At 42.2% G+C, this 19,591-nt stretch overlaps 1 protein-coding gene across 2 annotated transcripts in view; it reads right to left on the bottom strand.

The window, feature by feature from the left end:
• Positions 1–550: 550 nt before the first annotated feature.
• The window catches only part of LRGUK (leucine rich repeats and guanylate kinase domain containing), a 101,609-nt gene continuing 82,568 nt past the window's right edge, over positions 551–19,591 (bottom strand). The window contains exons 17-20 of one of the 2 annotated variants that reach the window (XM_061414743.1): positions 16,695–16,783; positions 14,743–14,862; positions 9,116–9,264; positions 551–1,200 (exon numbers count right to left, since the gene is read on the bottom strand). In XM_061414743.1, coding sequence (XP_061270727.1) covers positions 1,070–1,200; positions 9,116–9,264; positions 14,743–14,862; positions 16,695–16,783 — 489 coding nt within the window. In that variant the 3' untranslated portion in view covers positions 551–1,069. The remainder of the gene's footprint in view (positions 1,201–9,115; positions 9,265–14,742; positions 14,863–16,694; positions 16,784–19,591) is intronic. The other variant, XM_061414744.1, reaches the window with a different exon arrangement.

Here is a 19,591-nt window from a genome sequence, read left to right as displayed (position 1 = left end):
CTCTGCACCCCTACTTCTCCAGAGACCATTGCCTCCCTTCTCTGGCTTAGCCTATTACTCTCCTCCGCGTTCCCCCTCCCATCCTCTCCCACCCACCCCCAAGAGAAGAATTTAACCAGCTCCAGTTGAGAATAGGGCTAGGTGTAAGATAGGAGCCAATAGCATATCGTGTTACATCCAAATTTGAGTTATAGCAAAGAGGGTTATTGAAGGAGGTTTTGATATTTTTTAAAAAGGAAAACATTAGCAGATTTTGATGCTTAAAATATTTAACAATCAGTGCAGTACTACGTGAGGGCTCTAGTTCCCATGAACCATCATGCATAGAGGATTCAGAGGAGAGGCCATTTGCCAATCCAAAGGGATGTGTTTCAACATTTTAACAACCTAGTTAGTCTTGCTCACACATATCAGATGAATACCAGCTTCATCTATAACTATTAAAAAAATTTTTTTGCAGATAGCAGGAAGTGAAACTACAAAGATGATGAAAATTGTTTATAAGCTTTTCATAATCAGACTCTAAAAAGGATAAAATAGAAAAAATACCTGATACTCTTTATTTCTTCATATTGCTAAAGCAAGTTGAGATATCATGCTGGTCAGAAGTTAAATGGAATGCTATAATTTTTTCATAATGAGAAGAACAAAATATTTCAGTCCTGTAAAGTATACACTAATGTTACAAATGGACATGTTGAAATTTTAAGACCACAATCTCCATTGGCTTTATCCCCAAACCACTGTGCATGTAGCAAGGCAAATATCTTAGGAGATTTTTGCCATCTGATATTTCAGAGCAGGAAGCAGCTGGAAGAGTCATTCATAGCTATGGGAAAAACTGAAATTACATTAATAAAAGCTAAGAATAACTTACATTTCAAAAAAGATAGACACTATTCAGAGAATCACAAAAGAAGCTGATTGAGAGGATAAGGGCACATAGAACCTTCTTTTGTAGGCAGTTGGTTGAGTGAGGAATAGCCAGGATGCACGGCCAGGTAAGACAGAGGGACCAGACATGATCAGAGAGGATTTTCCACATTAAGATCAAACATCGAGTACTGGTCTACTTGCGGCCCTGAGGTATCGGAGGGAGGGTGGGTTTGATGTTGGAACCTGGGCGACTGATGGCTGAGACCATGTGTCTTCTGTGTTGGAGAGACCCTTTTCCATGTGGAAATGCTTGTTTATATAGTGCTGTAAAACATTAAGGAAAAAATACAGTATGTATGGTTAACCCCTTGGTGCATTAAACAAAGAAAATAAGCATTGCATGACATAAAAAACAGAATAATTTTTAGAATGCATTCATAACAAACTATAAAAAATTAATGACATCCAAATAAGAAAAATAGGAATGAGGTTGAGAATATATCATGTGTGTGGTTAGACAAACCTTGGGTTGTATAGACTTGCCCAACGACCCGAAGGTGGCCACAGCGAGCAATTCCCATGCTACTCTTCTACCCTGCTCATACCCTCTGCACAATGCCCTGCACATATTCCCTTTCCATCATATATGAGCAGACTTAACACAGACACACAGACACACACAATCCACCCACACACACACACTCTGAGAAACCTTCCTGCTGCTGCTAAATCGCTTCAGTCGTGTCCAACTCTGTGCGACCCCATGGACGGTAGCCCATGAGGCTCCCCCATCCCTGGGATTCTCCAGGCAAGAACACTGGAGTGGGTTGCCATTTCCTTCTCCAATTCAGGAAAGTGAAAAGTGAAAGTGAAGTCGCTGAGTCTTGTCCAACTCTTAGCGACCCCATGGACTGCGGCCCACCAGGCTCTTCCATCCATGGGATTTTCCAGGCAAGAGTACTGGAGTGGGGTGCCATTGCCTTCTCTGATGAGAAACTTTCCTAGAGAAACCTTATCAAATGCTCTTAAGATTGGCTTGTTCACCAAGGATGGGGACACAGGATGAACCGTGGAGCTAGGTCCCTTCAGGGACTGTGGAAGCAAGAGGAGTTTGGAAGATAAGAGACTGAAGGTGGAAGCATGCTGGCAACAGAGGAAGCTGCATTCTCAGTGGGCAGAGAAAGCAGTGTAAGAAGAATTAAGAGAGTGAGGCTAGAGGACTCTATAGGAAGTGAGCAAAACAGAACGGCCTGTAAGATTGGGAAGACTAAGTTTATCAGGCAAAGCAATGCAATCCCACAGTTAAAGGCAATATGGGCCTTTTGAAAGGTATATTCCCTTGTGGCTCAGCTGGTACAGAATCCACCCGCAATGCTGGAGACCTGGGTTCAATCCCTGAGTCGGGAAGATCCCCTAGAGAAGGGAAAGGCTACCCACTCCAGTATCCTGACCTAGAGAATTGAGGGACGGTATAGTCCATGGGGTTGCAAGGAGTTGGACAGGACTGAGCAACTTTCACTTTCAAGGTATATTCAGAGCAAGAACAGCACACTCCTTGAGAAGATGATACTGTGTTAACAGAGGACACACACACAAAAAGAAAACAAAAAGGCTCCTCCTCATGTTCTTCTCTTTTGTTCACCAAGGAGATATTTTTTAAAGCTGGAAAGGATAATAAAAACACCTTAAATAAAGGCCTGTAGGAAGAATGCAGAGAGTAGCAGAGTCGGCCTCCCTTCTCAATCAGTTCATTTTTCATACCCAGGTAAGCTACCTCTCAGGGCGTTGAAAAAACAGGAGTAATTTTTAGAGTGTCTTGTTTTTGAGAATTCATCACCATAAGAAAAGCATTGGAGGTAAATGATACTGCCACTTCAGTTCACTTCAGTTCAGTTCAGTCGCCCAGTCGTGTCTGACTCTTTGCAACCCCATGAATTGTAGCACGCCAGGCCTCCCTGTCCATCTAATTTACAATATGGGGAAACAGTGGAAAGTGTCAGACTTTATTTTTGGGGGCTTCAAAAATATTTCCTATGAAGTGATGGGACCAGATGCCATATCTTCATTTTCTAAATGTTGAGCTTTAAGCCAACTTTTTCACTCTCCTCTTTCACTTTCATCAAGAGGCTTTTCAGTTCCTCTTCACTTTCTGCCATAAGGGTGGTGTCATCTGCATATCTGAGGTTAATGATATTTCTCCCGGCAATCTTGATTTCAGCTTGTGCTTCTTCCAGCCCAGTGTTTCTCATGATGTACTCTGCATATAGGTTAAATAAGCAGGGTAACAATATAAAGCCTTGACGAACTCCTTTTCCTATTTGGAACCCATCTGTTGTTCCATGTCCAGTTCTAACTGTTGCTTCCTGACCTGCATATAGGTTTCTCAAGAGACAGGTCAGGTGGTCTGGTATTCCCATCTCTTTCAGAATTTTCCACAGTTTATTGTGATTCACACAGTCAAAGGCTTTGGCATAGTCAATAAAGCAGAAATAGATGTTTTTCTGGAACTCTCTTGCTTTAGAAGATGGAAATAAAAATAGACAAACCAGCACACCTCAGTTTGCTGCTGCTGCTGCTGCAGCTGCTGCTAAGTCCCTTCAGTCCTGTCTGACTCTGTGTGACCCCATAGACGGCAGCCCACCAGGCTCCCCCGTCCCTGGGATTCTCCAGGCAAGAACACTGGAGTGGGTTGCCATTTCCTTCTCCAGTGCACGAAAGTGAAAAGTGAAAGTGAAGTTGCTCAGTCCTGTCCAACTCTTCGCAACCCATGGACTGCAGCCTACCAGGCTCCTCTGTCCATGAGATTTCCCAGGCAAGAGTACTAGAGTGGGTTGCCATTGCCTCCCCCACACCTGAGTTTAATCCTTAGCAAATTCAGGTTTATTAAAGAAATGATTCAAAAAACTAAGATCATGGCAATTGGTCCCATCACTCCACGGCAAATAGATGGAGAAACAATGGAAACAGTGACTGACTTTATTTTCTTGGGCTCCAAAATCACTGCAGATGGTGACTGTAGCCATGAAATTAAAAGACGCTTGCTCCTTGGAAGAAAAGCTATGATCAACCTAGACAGCATATTAAAAAGCAGAGACATTACTTTGCTAACAAAGGTCTGTCTAGTCAAAGCTATGGTTTTTCCAGTAGTCATGTACAGATGTGAGAATTGGACTATAAAGAAAGCTGAGTGCTGAAAAATTGATGTCTTTGAACTGTGGTGTTGGAGAAGACTCTTGAGAGTCCCTTGGACTGCAAGAAGGTCAAACCAGTCCATCCTAAAGGAAATCAGTCCTGAATTTTCATTGGAAGGACTGATGCTGAAGCTGAAACGCCAATACTTTGGCCACCTGATGCGAAGAACTGACTCATTGGAGAAGACCCTGAGGCTGGGAAAGGCTGAAGGTAGGAGGAGAAGGGGACAAAAGAGGATGAGACGGTTGGATGGCATCAACAGCTCAATGCACATGAGTTTTAGCGAGCTCCGGGAGTTGGTGATGGACAGGGAAGCTGGGTGTGCTGCAGTCCATGGGGTCACAAAGAGTTGGACACAACTGAGCGATTAAACTGAACTGAAAGAAATGGTTTGTGCATTCAGAAAGCAATGTAGTGAGTAATAAGTGTTGGAAGAGATTTGCAAAGAAAAATGATTCATAATTAACTTAATTTCCCTTTTACTTTGGCAGGGGTCAACAACCTATGGCCCATAGGCAAAATCTGGTCTGCAGACATTTTAGTTAAAAAGTTTAATGGAACCCAGCCCACACCCTTTCATTTACATACTGTCTATAGCAGTTCTCACAACACAATAGTAGGGATGAGTAGCTGCTAAGAAGTCTATATGGCCACAAAACCAAAAGTATTTACTATCTGGCCCCTTACAGAGATCTTGATGACCTCTGAGTTAGAAAATACGACTAATATGATGCGAGGCACACATCAAAGTTTCTCTTGTGAATACATTAGAGAGATGTGAGTAAGAGTCACAAAGCAGGTAGACTTTCCCTAGACATGAGACTCCAGAGACTTGTCACAGGATGTTACTCTTGGCCAAGCCCTAGGTGTCAATGTTGACAGAGACCATGACAAAGGCATAGTGGCATGCTTGCTGGCTTAATAGAAATCTATGCGCCCAGTGGTTCAGTCATGTCTGACTCTTTACGGCTCCATGGACTGTAGCCCACCAGGCTCCTTTGTCTATAGAATTTTTCAGCCAAGAATACTGGCTGCTGCTGCTGCTAAGTCGCTTCAGTCGTGTCCAACTCTGTGCGACCCCATAGACGGCAGCCCACCAGGCTCCACCATCCCTGGGATTCTCCAGGCAAGAACACTGGAGTGGGTTGCCATTTCCTTCTCCAATGCATGAAAGTGAAAAGTGAAAGCTAAGTCGCTCAGTCGTGTCCGACTTTAGCGACCCCATGGACTGCAGCCTACCACGCTCCTCCGTCCATGGGATTTTCCAGGCAAGAGTACTGGAGTGGGGTGCCACTGCCTTCTCCGAAGAATACTGGAGTGGGTTGCTATTCTCTACTCCAGGAGATCTTCCCAACCCAAGGATCGAACATGCATCTTTTACATCTTCTGCATTGGTAGGTGGATTCTTTACCATTAGCACCACCTGGGAAGGCCCAATCTATAGAAGTAAATATGGAAGATGAATAAAGACCCCAAATGATCTAATCAAGTTGGAATGTGGGACTGAAACCAAAATAACAAAAAGATAAAGATAAAAGTTGCATATATATATATATATATATATATATATATAAAATCAATGGCACATATATTATATAATAAAAACTTTGGCAGTTTGTGGGGAAAAATATTTATGTGTATATATATATATGCTGCTGCTACTGTTAAGTCACTTCAGTCATGTCTGACTCTGTGTGACCCCATAGATGGCAGCCCACTAGGCTCCTTGTCCCTGGGATTCTCCAGGCAAGAACACTGGAGTGGGTTGCCATTTCCTTCTCCAATGCATGAAAGTGAAAAGCGAAAGTGAAGTCACTCAGTCGTGTCCGACTCTGTGCGACCCCATAGACAGCAGCCCACCAGGCTCCTCCATCCATGGGATTTTCCAGGCAGGAGTACTGGAGTAGGGTGCCATTGCCTTCTCTGATATATATATATATATACATATATACACACACACACACACATATATATATATATGTACATGTATATATGGGTTTAACTGACCCAGAACCAGTAGTGTGTTGTGATTTCTAAGAAGATAACCATGGAAAGATGGAAAGACGTTGGCAAGATGGCAGGTTAGGAAGCTCCAGGCCCTTATTCTCCCAGGGAAACATTAAATGAATAACTAGGGACTAGCTAAAATAACTGTATAGGAGTTCTGGAAATCAGTCAGCAATCCATAGTGTCTAAGTGAATACCCAGTCATGAAAAAACCACAGGCACAAGGGTAGGAAATCTAATGAAGTTTTTACTCATCTTTGTCTCTCCCCCTTCCAGGGGGTTAAAGTACAGTTTGGGGGAAGAGAGGTCTGGCTCCCAGCTCTCTCATGAGAATCAGAGAGAGTAATATTCTAACCCATCTAGGGGCAGCCTTCTGGGTGTCTGCATCACCTAACTCGGAGCCCAGATGGCTAGAAGTGGGATCTCAGGGTAGAGGAAGCCATGGCAAGCAGTGGGCAGGGCTCCTGGAAAACCCCACAGGAGGCACAGACCCAAAGATGCCTGGAACAAGGGATTCCTACTTGAGGAACACAAGAGAACAGCTAAGACTCCAAGAAGACATTTAGAAAAATCAATACACTCATTTAAAAGCATCTGTGTATACTGGGGAACTGGGGGAAAAAAAGCACCCCCAGAGATCCAGGGAAAGGGCATGCCCAGGAAGGGAATGAAAAGACCTTGGTCCCTCAGGCTGGGCTGATCCTGGGCTCAGGACACATGTCTCTGGTTAGTGAAGGGCTTCCCCTGCATTGAGCCAGTCTACACCTTGAGAGAGGTAGCTGCTTTTCCAAATGCCCAGTTTTCAACACAAGATCACAATGCAGATAAAGAAATAGGAAAACTTCGCCCATTTCAATTTTATTCATTCCATTCATTCATTCTAATCTATTTCAGTGAAATAAATCTCCTCCAAACATTCCATTAGAAAACAACCACAATCTTCTGTGTGTGTAAAAATTTACAAGCATAATACCTGGCAGGTATCTAACACTTAACTTCTTACTTACACCACACCCCATCTTGCTGGTCCTGTATTATCACATTATGTCTCACATTATAATGCATATATTATAGTAATACAGGATATTACTATATCATTGTGAGACAGATATTATTAATTCTAAGGCTCAGACATTAATTGATTTGCCCAACACTGTGCAGCCAGCCCACTGTAGAAATGGAACAGGAACCCAGGTCTTCTGATCCCTAATGCAATATTCTTTCCGCAGCCCTGCCCCACAGGTAGCATCCCTCCTTTGCTCTGGCTAGACTAGGTTTGGAATATAGTTTTCAACTCTAAGGATTCCATTTATAAGGAAGGAGACAGGCAGAGGAGGAGAAATGAGATGGGAAAGGTCTGGGAACATGTCCTGTGGGAAGCCAGAACCATGATGGACCTTGGGGGCATGTTTGGCCCAGGGCTCCTGTTTCCTCAGGCTTTGAAGTGGCAGCTCACGGCTTTTAAAGCGTTCCCAGAGCACTTCCCACATCCTGTGAGATGACACAGTATGTCTACCTGAGAACCTGGGACTATTTCCTGGAATGTGAGACTTGGGACTTGTAAAAAAATATATATATTAATAAACAGAAATCTCAATTAAGTGAAGTTGGAGCTGTTGTGTCCTGTGACCATAGTAGAGCCCACCAGGAAGAAGAAAGTCTCCTCTTCTTTCTTGGGATGGACTCAGGCAATGAAAAGCCATGGACTGTTTGTTTACTAAAGCTCTCCCAACTTCCGTTCCCTCCCTGTAAAAACTTTCTCCTTCCTTTGCCTTGTGAGGTCTTGCATGTGGATGGTTGTGGTTGTAGACCCCAAATTTTGAAGTTCTCAGCTTCAGCCCCAATAAACCCATCTTTGCTGGAGAAATACCTGGCAGTCTATTTGTTTCAGGCTGTGTGCTAGGCTCAGTTGGGTCTGACTCTTGTGATCCCATGGATTAGCCTGCCAGGTTCCTCTGTCCATGGAATTTTCCAGGCAAGAATACTGGAATGGGTTGCCATTCCCTCCTCTAGAGGGTCTTGCTGACCCAGGGATTAGATGCGCGTCTCTTGCACCTCCTGCATTGGCAGGCGGGTTCTTCACCACTAACTAGTCCAACAGATTCTAATTCTTATGGTTGATGTCCACCCTTATAAGTAAAATCCTTGAAGATACTTGGTCAGCTGTCCTGAAGACACCACCTGAAGAGAAATGGTTAGAAGGTGCCTGATTCAGGACCTTCCTTCTGGAGAATGCCACCTACTGTGTCCTCTTGTTGCTGGTGACCTAACACGCCTGTACCCTCCTTCTGGTTCCCATGGTCACCTGAGCAAGCAGGCGATCCTCAAGTCTTCTGGGCTCAAGCAGGTCACCCCACCCCACCTCAGGTTGCTCATGGTGGCTCCTTGCCTCCAGGTCCTAGAGAATTCCCCCCAATTTATTCATCCCTCTATCAATCGCTCACGGAGCCCCATACGGACTACTCTCTCCCTTATCCATTTTGGCCTCCAGCCCTTCAGTCTTTACTCAATGTCCTTTATGAACAGTGCCAGAGACAAAAATGCAATGCTCATCCTGTCTGAGCTAGGCGATACACATTCACAAGTCTGTTGGGCAGCTGGGTGTAAAAAGGAGGTGCAGGGGAGTGGGGGCTGAGTCTGATCCTTCAAGCCCTGAACCATCAGGATTCTGCTAGACCCCCGGAGCAGGAGATTGGTCAGTAACATGGCACCTTCTCTGCTTTTCTTCACCTTCACTGAATGGAGCCCAAGCTGTTATTAATAAAGTAGCACCTCTCGCTCCACAGCACCCAGGCAGGTAGTGTGGTCAGATAAGCCAAGCAGCAGCACCCACCCTGAATAGCTAAGTAACCCTGGGCACGTTCTGGATCTTTTCGAACTTTGTTTCTCATCTGCTACAATCTCATCCTGCCTCAACAGATGGATTCTCAGGTAAAACACTTATTTAATTTTTAAAAATCAGAAAACAGAAAGACGGTGGAAAATAGATATAATTATAATATGAATACCTATAAGAGAACCATATGTAAATGACTCATACCTTTTAGGGCATGATCCTCAGTATCACCTATTATTGAGCCTGGTTGCGAATAAATTCTGTCTTCTAGAGGCTGAAAAGGCAAATCTTTTGGCCATGGACAAGAATGAAGTAATTCAGGATATTGCATGGAATCACTGGAATCCATGACACTGAAATATGAAAAATGGATATCTTTGAGCTGTAAAACCATGAATGGTCATATGACCATTGGGTTATCATTGTCAAATTATTCAGTAGTTTGCAAAAGTATCTCTGTTGAGCTTAAGCTTTCAACAATACTTAGTAGTCAAAACCTATTAGCAGCTGAAATATTAAGTAGCATATATATATTAGCATAAAGTTCTCATCCATTATACAAAACATCCCTGAATATTTGCAAAGAGCATGGTGAGAGGTGCTGGCATCTATAAAACAAGATGAGTCAGGCGTGGATCCTGATTCCTAGGACTTTAGAGTGTGTGTTTATATGTGTGTGTATGTTCAGTCACTTAGTCATGTCCAACTCTTTGCAGCCCCATGGACTGTAGCCTGCCAGGCCCCTCTGTCCATGGAATTTTCCAGGTTAGAATACTGAAGTAAGGTGCCACTTCCTTCTCCAGGGGATCTTCCCAACCCAGGGATCAAAGCCGCATCTCTTGCATCTCCTGCATTGGCAGGTGTAGTCTTTACCACCAAGACACCTGGGAAGCCCTTAGAATCAAGTGAAACTTATACAGGCAGTCTCTGCTATTTCAAGGTCAGAAAAGATGAAAGCATGCTAGGCAGCCTGATCTGGACCATACATTGGGCATAACTGTTGCTAGATGTTAGTTCCCCTTTTAAGGACGAAGCTGGGGTGTGATCTGGATGCCTGGACTCTCTGCCTCTGGGCCAGTGCACTTCCTATCAGCAAGCTGCTCTCCTTTGCGTTCTACCTGTTCCTGCTTCCTCCAGGGTGGAGGGGCATGGGAGGCAGCAAATCCACCGAGGGGGGAGCTCATTCCTCAGAGAGAGCACTGTAAACAGCTGAGCTTTGTTTACGGCAAGGTTAATCATTATTTCGTGCACCTATTAATTAGCTTTTATGAACTATTTACTTCTTTTCTTTATTTATGTTTTGAGGCTCTGAATGTTTTCCATATCAATTTATGTGAATACATACACATTTCTGGGGGAACGCAATTCGACTCAAAAGACAGATGGTTTGCTCTCTTATTTTTAGAAAAGAATACCTCTTCATTTAAAACACACACCAAGAAAGGGATCACAGCAAGTTCTGCCTTTCAAACAATTACTGTTCCTTTGTATCAAAGGATGTAGTAAATGAAAATGCTTTGAAAGTCAGAAGTCCAAAAGTCATGGGGTTGAAAGACACAGGCGTTACCATGTGGTGTGAGCAGACTTGAGTGAAGGTCTGACCCACCGATTGACAGAGAAGCCTTGAGTGAAGGTCTGACCCACAGTTGACAGAGAAGCCCATTGCAGTCTAGTAAGCAATTTTTAATTCTTTTTTTTTTTAATTCTGCTATGGACTGAATGTTTGTGTCCCTTCCCCATTCTGCCCAAATTTATATGTTGAAATCCTAACCCCCAATATGATGGAGTAAAGAGATAAGACCTTTGGGAGGTGACTAGGTCCAGAAGTCCAGCCTTCCTGAATGGGATTAACGCTCTTACAAGAAATAGCTCAGCTGGTAAAGAATCCGCCTGCAATGCGGGAGGCCTGGCTTCGATCCCTGGATTGGGAAGATCCCCTGGAGAAGGGAAAGACTACCCACTCCAGTATTCTGGCCTGGAGAATTCCAGGGACTGTGTAGTTCATGGGGTCCCCATAAAGAGTTGGACGTGACTGAGTGACTTTCAAGAAAGGACAAAAGGCAGCTCGCTTCTGCTGTGTGGGGACACAGCAAGAAGCCAGCCATCTGCACACTAGGAAGAGGATATTCATAAGAACCCAACCACGCCGACCTCCTGATCTCAAACTTCTCAGCTTCAGAACTTTAAGAAATAACTGTCTTTTGGTTAAGCCACTCAGCCTATGGTGATTTGTTATAACAGCCTAAACTGAGACATTCTTTCTCTCAGTGTTCCCATCAAGCTACCCAACTGTACTAAAAACTGAGAGCATGAATAAATGCTCAGAGATCTACAGTCTCAACATTGTCACTATAATGAGTTAATTAATTATAGAGTATCTAGTATCCAGTGAGATGTGCCGACTTGGGGGAACCATTTAGTGGGGACTCTAGTTTTTGGTTATCAAACTTCTCAAAGGAAACCCAAAATATTATGACAATAAAACTTATAAATAAAGGAAGCCATTACTCATTTTTTAGGTTGGCATTCTCATGATGAAACATCCCCCTCATAAAACATCCCTTTGCCATGGCAGACTTCTAAAATGGCATTTTAAAGTTACATTAATACCTCAAAAATTATAAAATGATCACTTGGAAAATATGGTGAAGAATAAAGAAAATAAAAATTGGCCATAATCCCATCACTAGGAGATAATAACTGATAATATTTTGGCATATGCCTTTTTAGTGTTTTTTCATGTTACATATACATGAATATTTTTTAAAGCTACACTATATCCTGGATATACATTTGCATCTGACTTTTAACACACCATTATAAGCACTGATTTGTATTTCAGTTCAGTTCAGTTGCTCAGTCTTTGCAACCCCAAGGACTGCAGCACTCCAGTCTTCCCTGTCCATCACTAACTCCCGGAGCTTGCTCAAACTCATGTCCATCAAGTTGGTGATGCCATCCAACCATCTCATCCTCTGTTGGCCTCTTCTCCTCCTGCCTTCAATCTTTCCGAGCATCAGGGTCTTTTCAAATGAGTCAGTTCTTTGCATCAGGTGGCCAAAGTATTGGAGTTTCAGCTGCAGCATTAGTCCTTCCAATGAATATTCAGGACTGATCTCCTTTAGGATGGACTGATTGGATCTCCTTGCAGTCCAAGGGACTCTCAAGAGTCTTCTCCAACACCACAGTTCAAAGACATCAATTCTTCAGCAATCAGCTTTCTTTATAGTCCAACACTCACATTCATATATGACTACCGGAAAAGCCATAGCTTTGACTAGACAGACCTTTGGTGGCAAAGTAATGTCTCTGCTTTTTAATATGCTGTCTAGTTTGGTCATAACTTTTCTTCCAAGGAGCAAGCATCTTTTGATTTGTATTTAACTGTTTGTAATTTACTTCCCTGGTGGCTCAGATGGTAAAGCGTCTGCCTGCAATGCGGGAGACCTGGGTTTGATTCCTGGGTCGGGAAGATCCCCTGGAAAAGGAAATGGCAACCTACTTCAGTACCCATGCCTGGAAAATCCCATGGACGGAGAAGCCTGGTAGGCTACAGTACATGGTGTCACAAAGAGTTGGACATGACTGAGTACCTTCACTTTCACTTTATAATTTACCCAAAATTTATTTTAATATATGGAAGCAATGAGCAACTTAATTGTATTATAGGACCAATTTTTCCAATTTACTGAATATTTCATCAAATTCTCATGAGTTTTTTTTTTTAACATTTTAGGATATTAAAAATAAAACACATATATGCTGTGTGGATGATTTAGAATTTACAGAAAAAAAGATGAAGACAATAAAAATAACTGATAAGTCTAGAGGAATACCCACTGCTAATGTTTTAGTGTGCTTGCTTCCGGTCCCTTCTTGTCTATTTTGTTTTCATGCATTCAGAGAGACCAAACCCACAAACTCCTGCTGAAGAGTTCTTTACTTAGTTCTCTGTCACTGCTCTGGCCACAGATGATTAGAAAAAAAGATGGTTATCTGACATCAGATCAGATCAGATCAGTCGCTCAGTCGTGTCCGACTCTTTGCAACCCCATGAATCGCAGCATGCCAGGCCTCCCTGTCCATCACCAACTCCCGGAGTTCACTGAGACTCACATCCATCGAGTCAGCGATGCTATCCAGCCATCTTATCCTCTGTCGTCCCCTTCTCCTCCTGCCCCCAATCCCTCCCAGCATCAGAGTCTTTTCCAATGAGTCAACTCTTCGCATGAGGTGGCCAAAGTACTGCAGTTTCAGCTTTAGCATCATTCCTTCCAAAGAAATCCCAGGGCTGATCTCCTTCAGAATGGACTCTCAAGAGTCTTCTCCAACACCACAGTTCAAAAGCATCAATTCTTCGGCACTCAGCCTTCTCCACAGTCCAACTTTCACATCCATACATGACCACAGGAAAAACCATAGCCTTGACTAGACGAACCCTTGTTGGCAAAGTAATGTCTCTGCTTTTGAATATGCTATCTAGGTTGGTCATAACTTTCCTTTCAAGGAGTAAGCATCTTTTAATTTCATGGCTGCAGTCACCATCTGTAGTGATTTTGGAGCCCAGAAAAATAAAGTCTTACACTGTTTCCACTGTTTCCCCATCTATTTCCCATGAAGTGATGGGACCGGATGCCATGATCTTTGTTTTCTGAATGTTGAGCTTTAAGCCAACTTTTTCACTCTCCTCTTTCACTTTCATCAAGAGGCTTTTGACTTCTTCTTCACTTTCTGCCATAAGGGTGGTGTCATCTGCATATCTGAGGTTATTGATATTTCTCCCGGCAATCTTGATTCCAGCTTGTGTTTCTTCCAGTCCAGCGTTTCTCATGATGTACTCTGCATAGAAGTTAAATAAACAGGGTGACAATATACAGCCTTGACGAACTCCTTTTCCTATTTGGAACCAGTCTGTTGTTCCATGTCCAGTTCTAACTGTTGCTTCCTGACCTGCATACAAATTTCTCAATCTGACATAGGGGCCACCAATTATAGACCAGCTTGTTACCTATGTTACCTGTGAGGATTCCAGCTAGAGATTTCTACCCAAGATGATTGACTCAACCAGCCACATCTTTGCTTGAGAAGCATGGATTTAAGACCTATAGAGAGACAGTCAACCGTAGTAGCAGGGACAGCTGAAGCAGAAATGGAATGTAATAGAATGCGCACAAAAGTCAAGTGCTAAAACCACTGGGAGGCCCATATGGAGTTCTCAACCTACACATATCAGATTTTGAATCACAGTTTGACATATTAGGGACCCAGGGAAAAAAAAGACTTTTATAATAATTGAGAGAGAGCATCAGCTAGCAAACATTTTCAATCGTACTAATCAGAGATGTGGATTACAAATTATAGACACCAACTCTGGCTAATTTAAATTTCAAAAAGGGAGTCACTGAAAAGCTATTGGGTAGTTTGCAGATTTAATGGAAAACTAGAGAACCAGGCTTTTACACCTGGCAAGAGCTAGATGCCAAGAACACAGCCAAGCTGCAGTACAGGAAGAGACTGGTAGACATCACAGCTTTTGCTTCACACCGGACTCTTGATTATTCACCACTGGTGACCTGAATGACCTCAAACTGCCCCTGCATCTGTGTGCCATTCCCTCAAGTTTCAAAGTCCCAAAGAGAAGCTTCTTAGGTTCCAGTGAACCTTGATTATAAGGCTGTGCCCTCCCTAGAGGGCTCAGATCTACTCCATTCATATTCCATGGTGGGGCCTGCTTCCCAGCGTCAGGAATCCTCTGAAGTCTAGGGACAAGCACCATGACTGTAACTAGCCAGCAGAAAATAATGTATTCTATCCAACAAAACTCAACTCACCTCTTTTCAGAAGGTCCAAAGGGGGCTTTAAAATAATCTCCATAAAGCTCAAAACTTTTCTTGAGTTCTAACGCTGTAAAATAACGTAGACTATTGATGATGGGTGCTGGTACTAGACCCCTGAAATTGGAAAAAAGATCCACAGAATTCTGTAATGATACCAAGCATATACACACATGTTATACCTAAATAGTGACTCTTACATCACAAGTAAATGCATTTGACAGCAAAATCTATTTGGAATAATGTAATGTATACACTTACAAACACATCAGAGCTTGTCTTAGATACTGGTATTACATTTTAATTTGTAGATTAAGCAAATTTGTATTTTTCTGAATATTCCTTATCCATTAAGACATTAATATAGGCAGATTATCTTCCTGTTGATTAGTGCATATTCTATTGTAAATCCTCACCTATTTGTTACGTGAAGTCCAGCAATATATCAACTGCTATAAGAACTGAAACAGATATTTTTCAGTTTTGTTTGTAATCTAATACTTTGAAATAATATCAGAATAAAATATTTATAAAAATTCTGTTTTACTTTCTACTGAACTCTAGTACAAAATATCCTTTTTTCATCTATACCAGCCTGTTTTCCCAGACAGAGTGACTTGAAAGAATCATTAACTACTTTTAGTAAATAAATCCTGCCGCTATTCACTCTAGAGTTGCTAAATAGAGTTGCTATGTGCAAAGTAGACCGATTGCATATAAAGGCATGCAAATTTCAGAGCACCCTTCTGCCCTTGTATGACCCATCAGAGGCTCAGATTTAAAATGTCCACAGTGTGCCAGTAGGCATGGCCGCTCAGCTGGTCAGAGGTCGGACAAGCCCCTACTTTAGCTGCTCTGGGGTATACTGCCCATCTCCTGACTACCACCCATAACCCCTCCTCCAGTAGGATTTGTATATTTCATACAGCCTGCCTTTAGAATCAGACTATCCAAAGATAGCTTACCAATATGGAGAAAAGAAATCACTCTTTTTTTTTTTTTTGCTACATAGAAGACAAAGATAAAACTTAATTTATATTGGGTTAAAGATTTTCAACAGATAGCTTAAAATTACAGACAATAAAAAGAAGTGAAATTGAAAAACATTTTAAAATGGCTTTAGCGTTCTGCTTTCTTGAATCACTGCACTTTAAAAAGCTCTTTAAAACACTATAATTAAGGTCTTGTCAGTGCTCTTAGTAACTTTCTGAAAACAGGGGCATCACTTTACTACTCGAACTTTCCAAAAGGTCACACAGAAAAGAGAATTCAGAATGCTGAAGCCTATAACTTTCATGAGAAAATAAAACACAAACATTTCATAAACATCCTGGTTATTCGTTGTGAGTATCTCTTAAAGTTAAAATGTGCCTCATCATGTGATAATTAATAGTACAGTAATTATTATAGCCACCAATATCTATGAAGCCTCTACTATGAATCAGGGGCTAAGTGAACCACTGCATATTAAGGATGGAGGATTCATGGATTAATAAAGATACAACAGTCCCCATCCTCATGGAATTTACAGTTTAATGTGGAAAGGAGACATTAAACAAATGATCCCACAAATCATTAACTACTATTGTTTTGAGATTCAGGAAGGACAAGGACAGGATATTCAATAGGATAAAATTAACCTTCCATCATCAAAGCCTTGGTGAAGGCAGATACTCATATTCAAACACGACCAGAAATATCATCCTTTGCAGTCCTCAAAGACTGCAAAAAATCATCTGTTTCTAGCAACAGTGAGTATACTGTGCCTTTAAAAACATGTATAAATGAAAGGGAAATACAACTTCTAGAACTAGGCTTACTACCACCAGGTCCATTTTAGTACAAAGGTCCCTGGTTATGCTGACGATTTAGGATTCACTTGGTATACCTGGATACTAAAAAATCAATCTAAAGATGCCCAACTATAAACACACATGACAAATATCTACCTTTGAAATAGGAATGTGTGCTGAGGAGGCGTGTTTCCCATTAGGGTCTGCCGGGCTGTCTCATACTGTCTCGCCAAAGACTCTCTTTCCTAGGCAAGAAATATGATCTATAATTATACTGAATTAAAAATGTCAGATATTAAAATAGCTATAATCATCCTCTTCTTGAGAGAGACTGCCAAATGTGTGGAAAGAAAAAAAAAAGGCCTATAAAACAATATTTGTCCAGTGGAAAGAAAAAAACTTTATAAAACAAAAATATTTTTATGAAGACTGAAATTTAAATGTGGCAATTTTTATTAACATGTCATATTACTTCCTACATCTAATGAGATTATCTCTTGATGATACAGACTATTACTGTCTTTTTAGTTTTATCATATTTTTGCACACACAGTAACTGACTGAATATATCTGATGATAAGTATGAATCTGAAATACGACAGACTGTGAGGTTTTCCTCCAGTATTTCACCAACACCCCATCACCATCACTAAATACCAAAAAGCACAAACATTTCTATTTTGGGGGATGAATGATTTACGATATAGACATCTGACTGAGGAAGTTGTAATTACTTTCCCCAATCCAATAAAAAGTTTCAAATATACATAGGGATTTATGCTGGGAAAGTAAAATGAATTAAAATAGCTTCTCCTAAGGGTTGCAATGAGGGGTACATGAGATAATTTACATGAAAGCCCCTTCCAAATTATAAGTGATGCATAAAGTCTGTTTTCAATCCTAAAGGAAATGACCCCTGAATATTCATTGGAAGGACTGATGCTTTAGCTCCAGTACTTGGGCCAACTGATGCGAAGAGCCAACTGATTGGAAAAGACACTGATGCTGGGAAAGGATGAAGGCAGAAGAAGGGGAGGACACAGGATGAGATGGTTGGATGGCATCGCTGACTCGATGGACATGAGTTTGAGCAAGCTCTGGGAGATGGTGAAGGGCAGGGAAGCCTGGTGTGCTGCAGTCCATGGGGTCGCAAAGAGTCAGACACAACTGAGCTGAGCGACTGAACAACAACAAAGGCTATTTATGATCTCCGCCATAACATCTCATTAAACTTCTGTTGTGATGATCTTAAGAAGGTTGTTGTTCATTTTGCAGCATTGTAACAGCTGTGCAAGAGGTTGATAACCTATGAACTATCCTAAAAGCTGATAAACACTTAAAATTTCAAAATAGCATTGAATTTTCATAATCTTTATAAGAAAATGAGGCACTAAAAATAATCTCAGGCAAATTCACCTCATGTGTATGACAGCAGCAATTTAGCACTACTTCTCTCATTTCTGAGGAGTGAATCTGTTGGTTCCTGGTGGGATTTGATTTGCTTTTCTATGAAATTACTCTGTTAGATTTTATCTCCACCAGGGTTGGCAGGTGAAGTTACCAGAACCTCGGGCTGCAAGAGGCTTGAGCGCTGTTGCCATCATGGATGAGAAACCGCTAACCCTCTAACACAGAACACAGCAGATTTCCACACTAGGCTCTAGAAGCCTGGGATTATGGGGGCTGAACAGTTTCTCAAGGAGGTGGCAACAGATAAGGCATGACCCTGGGCATGTCAAAGTTCAGGAGAACTTTTGACAACATGTGGTCTGCTTTACCTGCTCCCCTCCCCTCGCCAACGCGGCCCCTTCTACTCTCATATTGCCTTTTGATCACAGCTTCTACTCTCCAGTTCCTCCACAATGTTCATGAATCTTATGTTGAGATGCTGGAGATGAATTATAGCTGAGAACCCAGTGTGTGTGTATTTCATCTCTGTTTCTCTGCTCTCACTCCTGAGTACCTGAGTGCCCTTGACCAGAGAAAAGCTGCCTTTAATCGGACCTGAGAACTTTCTAGCAGGTAGCATTCAGGTTGGTCATGTGTAAATAAAGCACGATACGCACTAACAGGCAGCGGCTGCGAGGCAGTGATGTGTGTTTCCCATCAGTGTGTATGAGGGTTAGTGGCAGGACAACCTAACTGCGACATGAGCTGGTTCCTGTTGTTAAGACACAGACTTATCATTACAGAGTGGCCAAGGGGCTTCCCTGGTGGTCCTGTGGTTAAGACTCTGGGCTTCCAATGCAGGGGCTGTGGGTTTGATCCCTGGTTCGGGAACTAAGATCCTACATGCTATGGGTAGCACTGTCCCCAAAATGGATAAATACATAAAGGTGGAAATATTTTTTTTAATATATTAGAGGGAAAAAAAGAATAAAGGTGGCCAAGAATGTGTGTTCTGGAGTTCACAGTCTGGATACACCATGCCCTGGGAAGTTAAACAAAGAACTTATATTTGAAAGTCTAAGCTCAAAGGAACATAAAGATGTACCATCCAAGGAGGGTGGGAGAACAGATACAGAGAGAAAGTGATGGGAAAAAAAAAAGAGCTGGGCTTCCCAGGACTACAAGGAGAGGGGCTGATGGGCCCCTCATGTCGAGGGAGCTCCTAGGGTGTGGTGAGATCTTAGGAGTTGGCACTGGGCGAAGGTACTTGCAGGAGGAGATCCGGAGAATACCAGAACCACTGGCTGGGAATGGAACTCAGGGTTTCAGACAAGGTGCATCGCCATGGTAACCACGATAACCATGGTAACCAGGGGCCCTTCCCTTCCCTAAATTTCCAGGACGATGTAAACCTCAGGATTCTTGAACTTAATCCAAAGACTGGGAGTGATCCCCACTCCTAATGACTGATGTTTGATTTCCCACAGATTCTAGTATGTGGGAACAATTCTAGATTCAATTTATTTTGCATAAACAAATGGGACATTTCCTGTACTCCAGGATCACTTCTGCAGAAGTGGCAATGATTTAGGTCTCTGTATTCCCAACATTCACAGAAAACCCATCACAAACAGGAAAAGAACACGACCTAATGTGAATGCAGG

Source organism: Bos javanicus, chromosome 4, assembly GCF_032452875.1.
Source record: "Bos javanicus breed banteng chromosome 4, ARS-OSU_banteng_1.0, whole genome shotgun sequence".
Lineage (NCBI taxonomy): Eukaryota > Metazoa > Chordata > Mammalia > Artiodactyla > Bovidae > Bos > Bos javanicus.
Note: the sequence above shows the minus strand (reverse complement) of the source record. Positions and strands in the feature narration are given on the sequence as shown.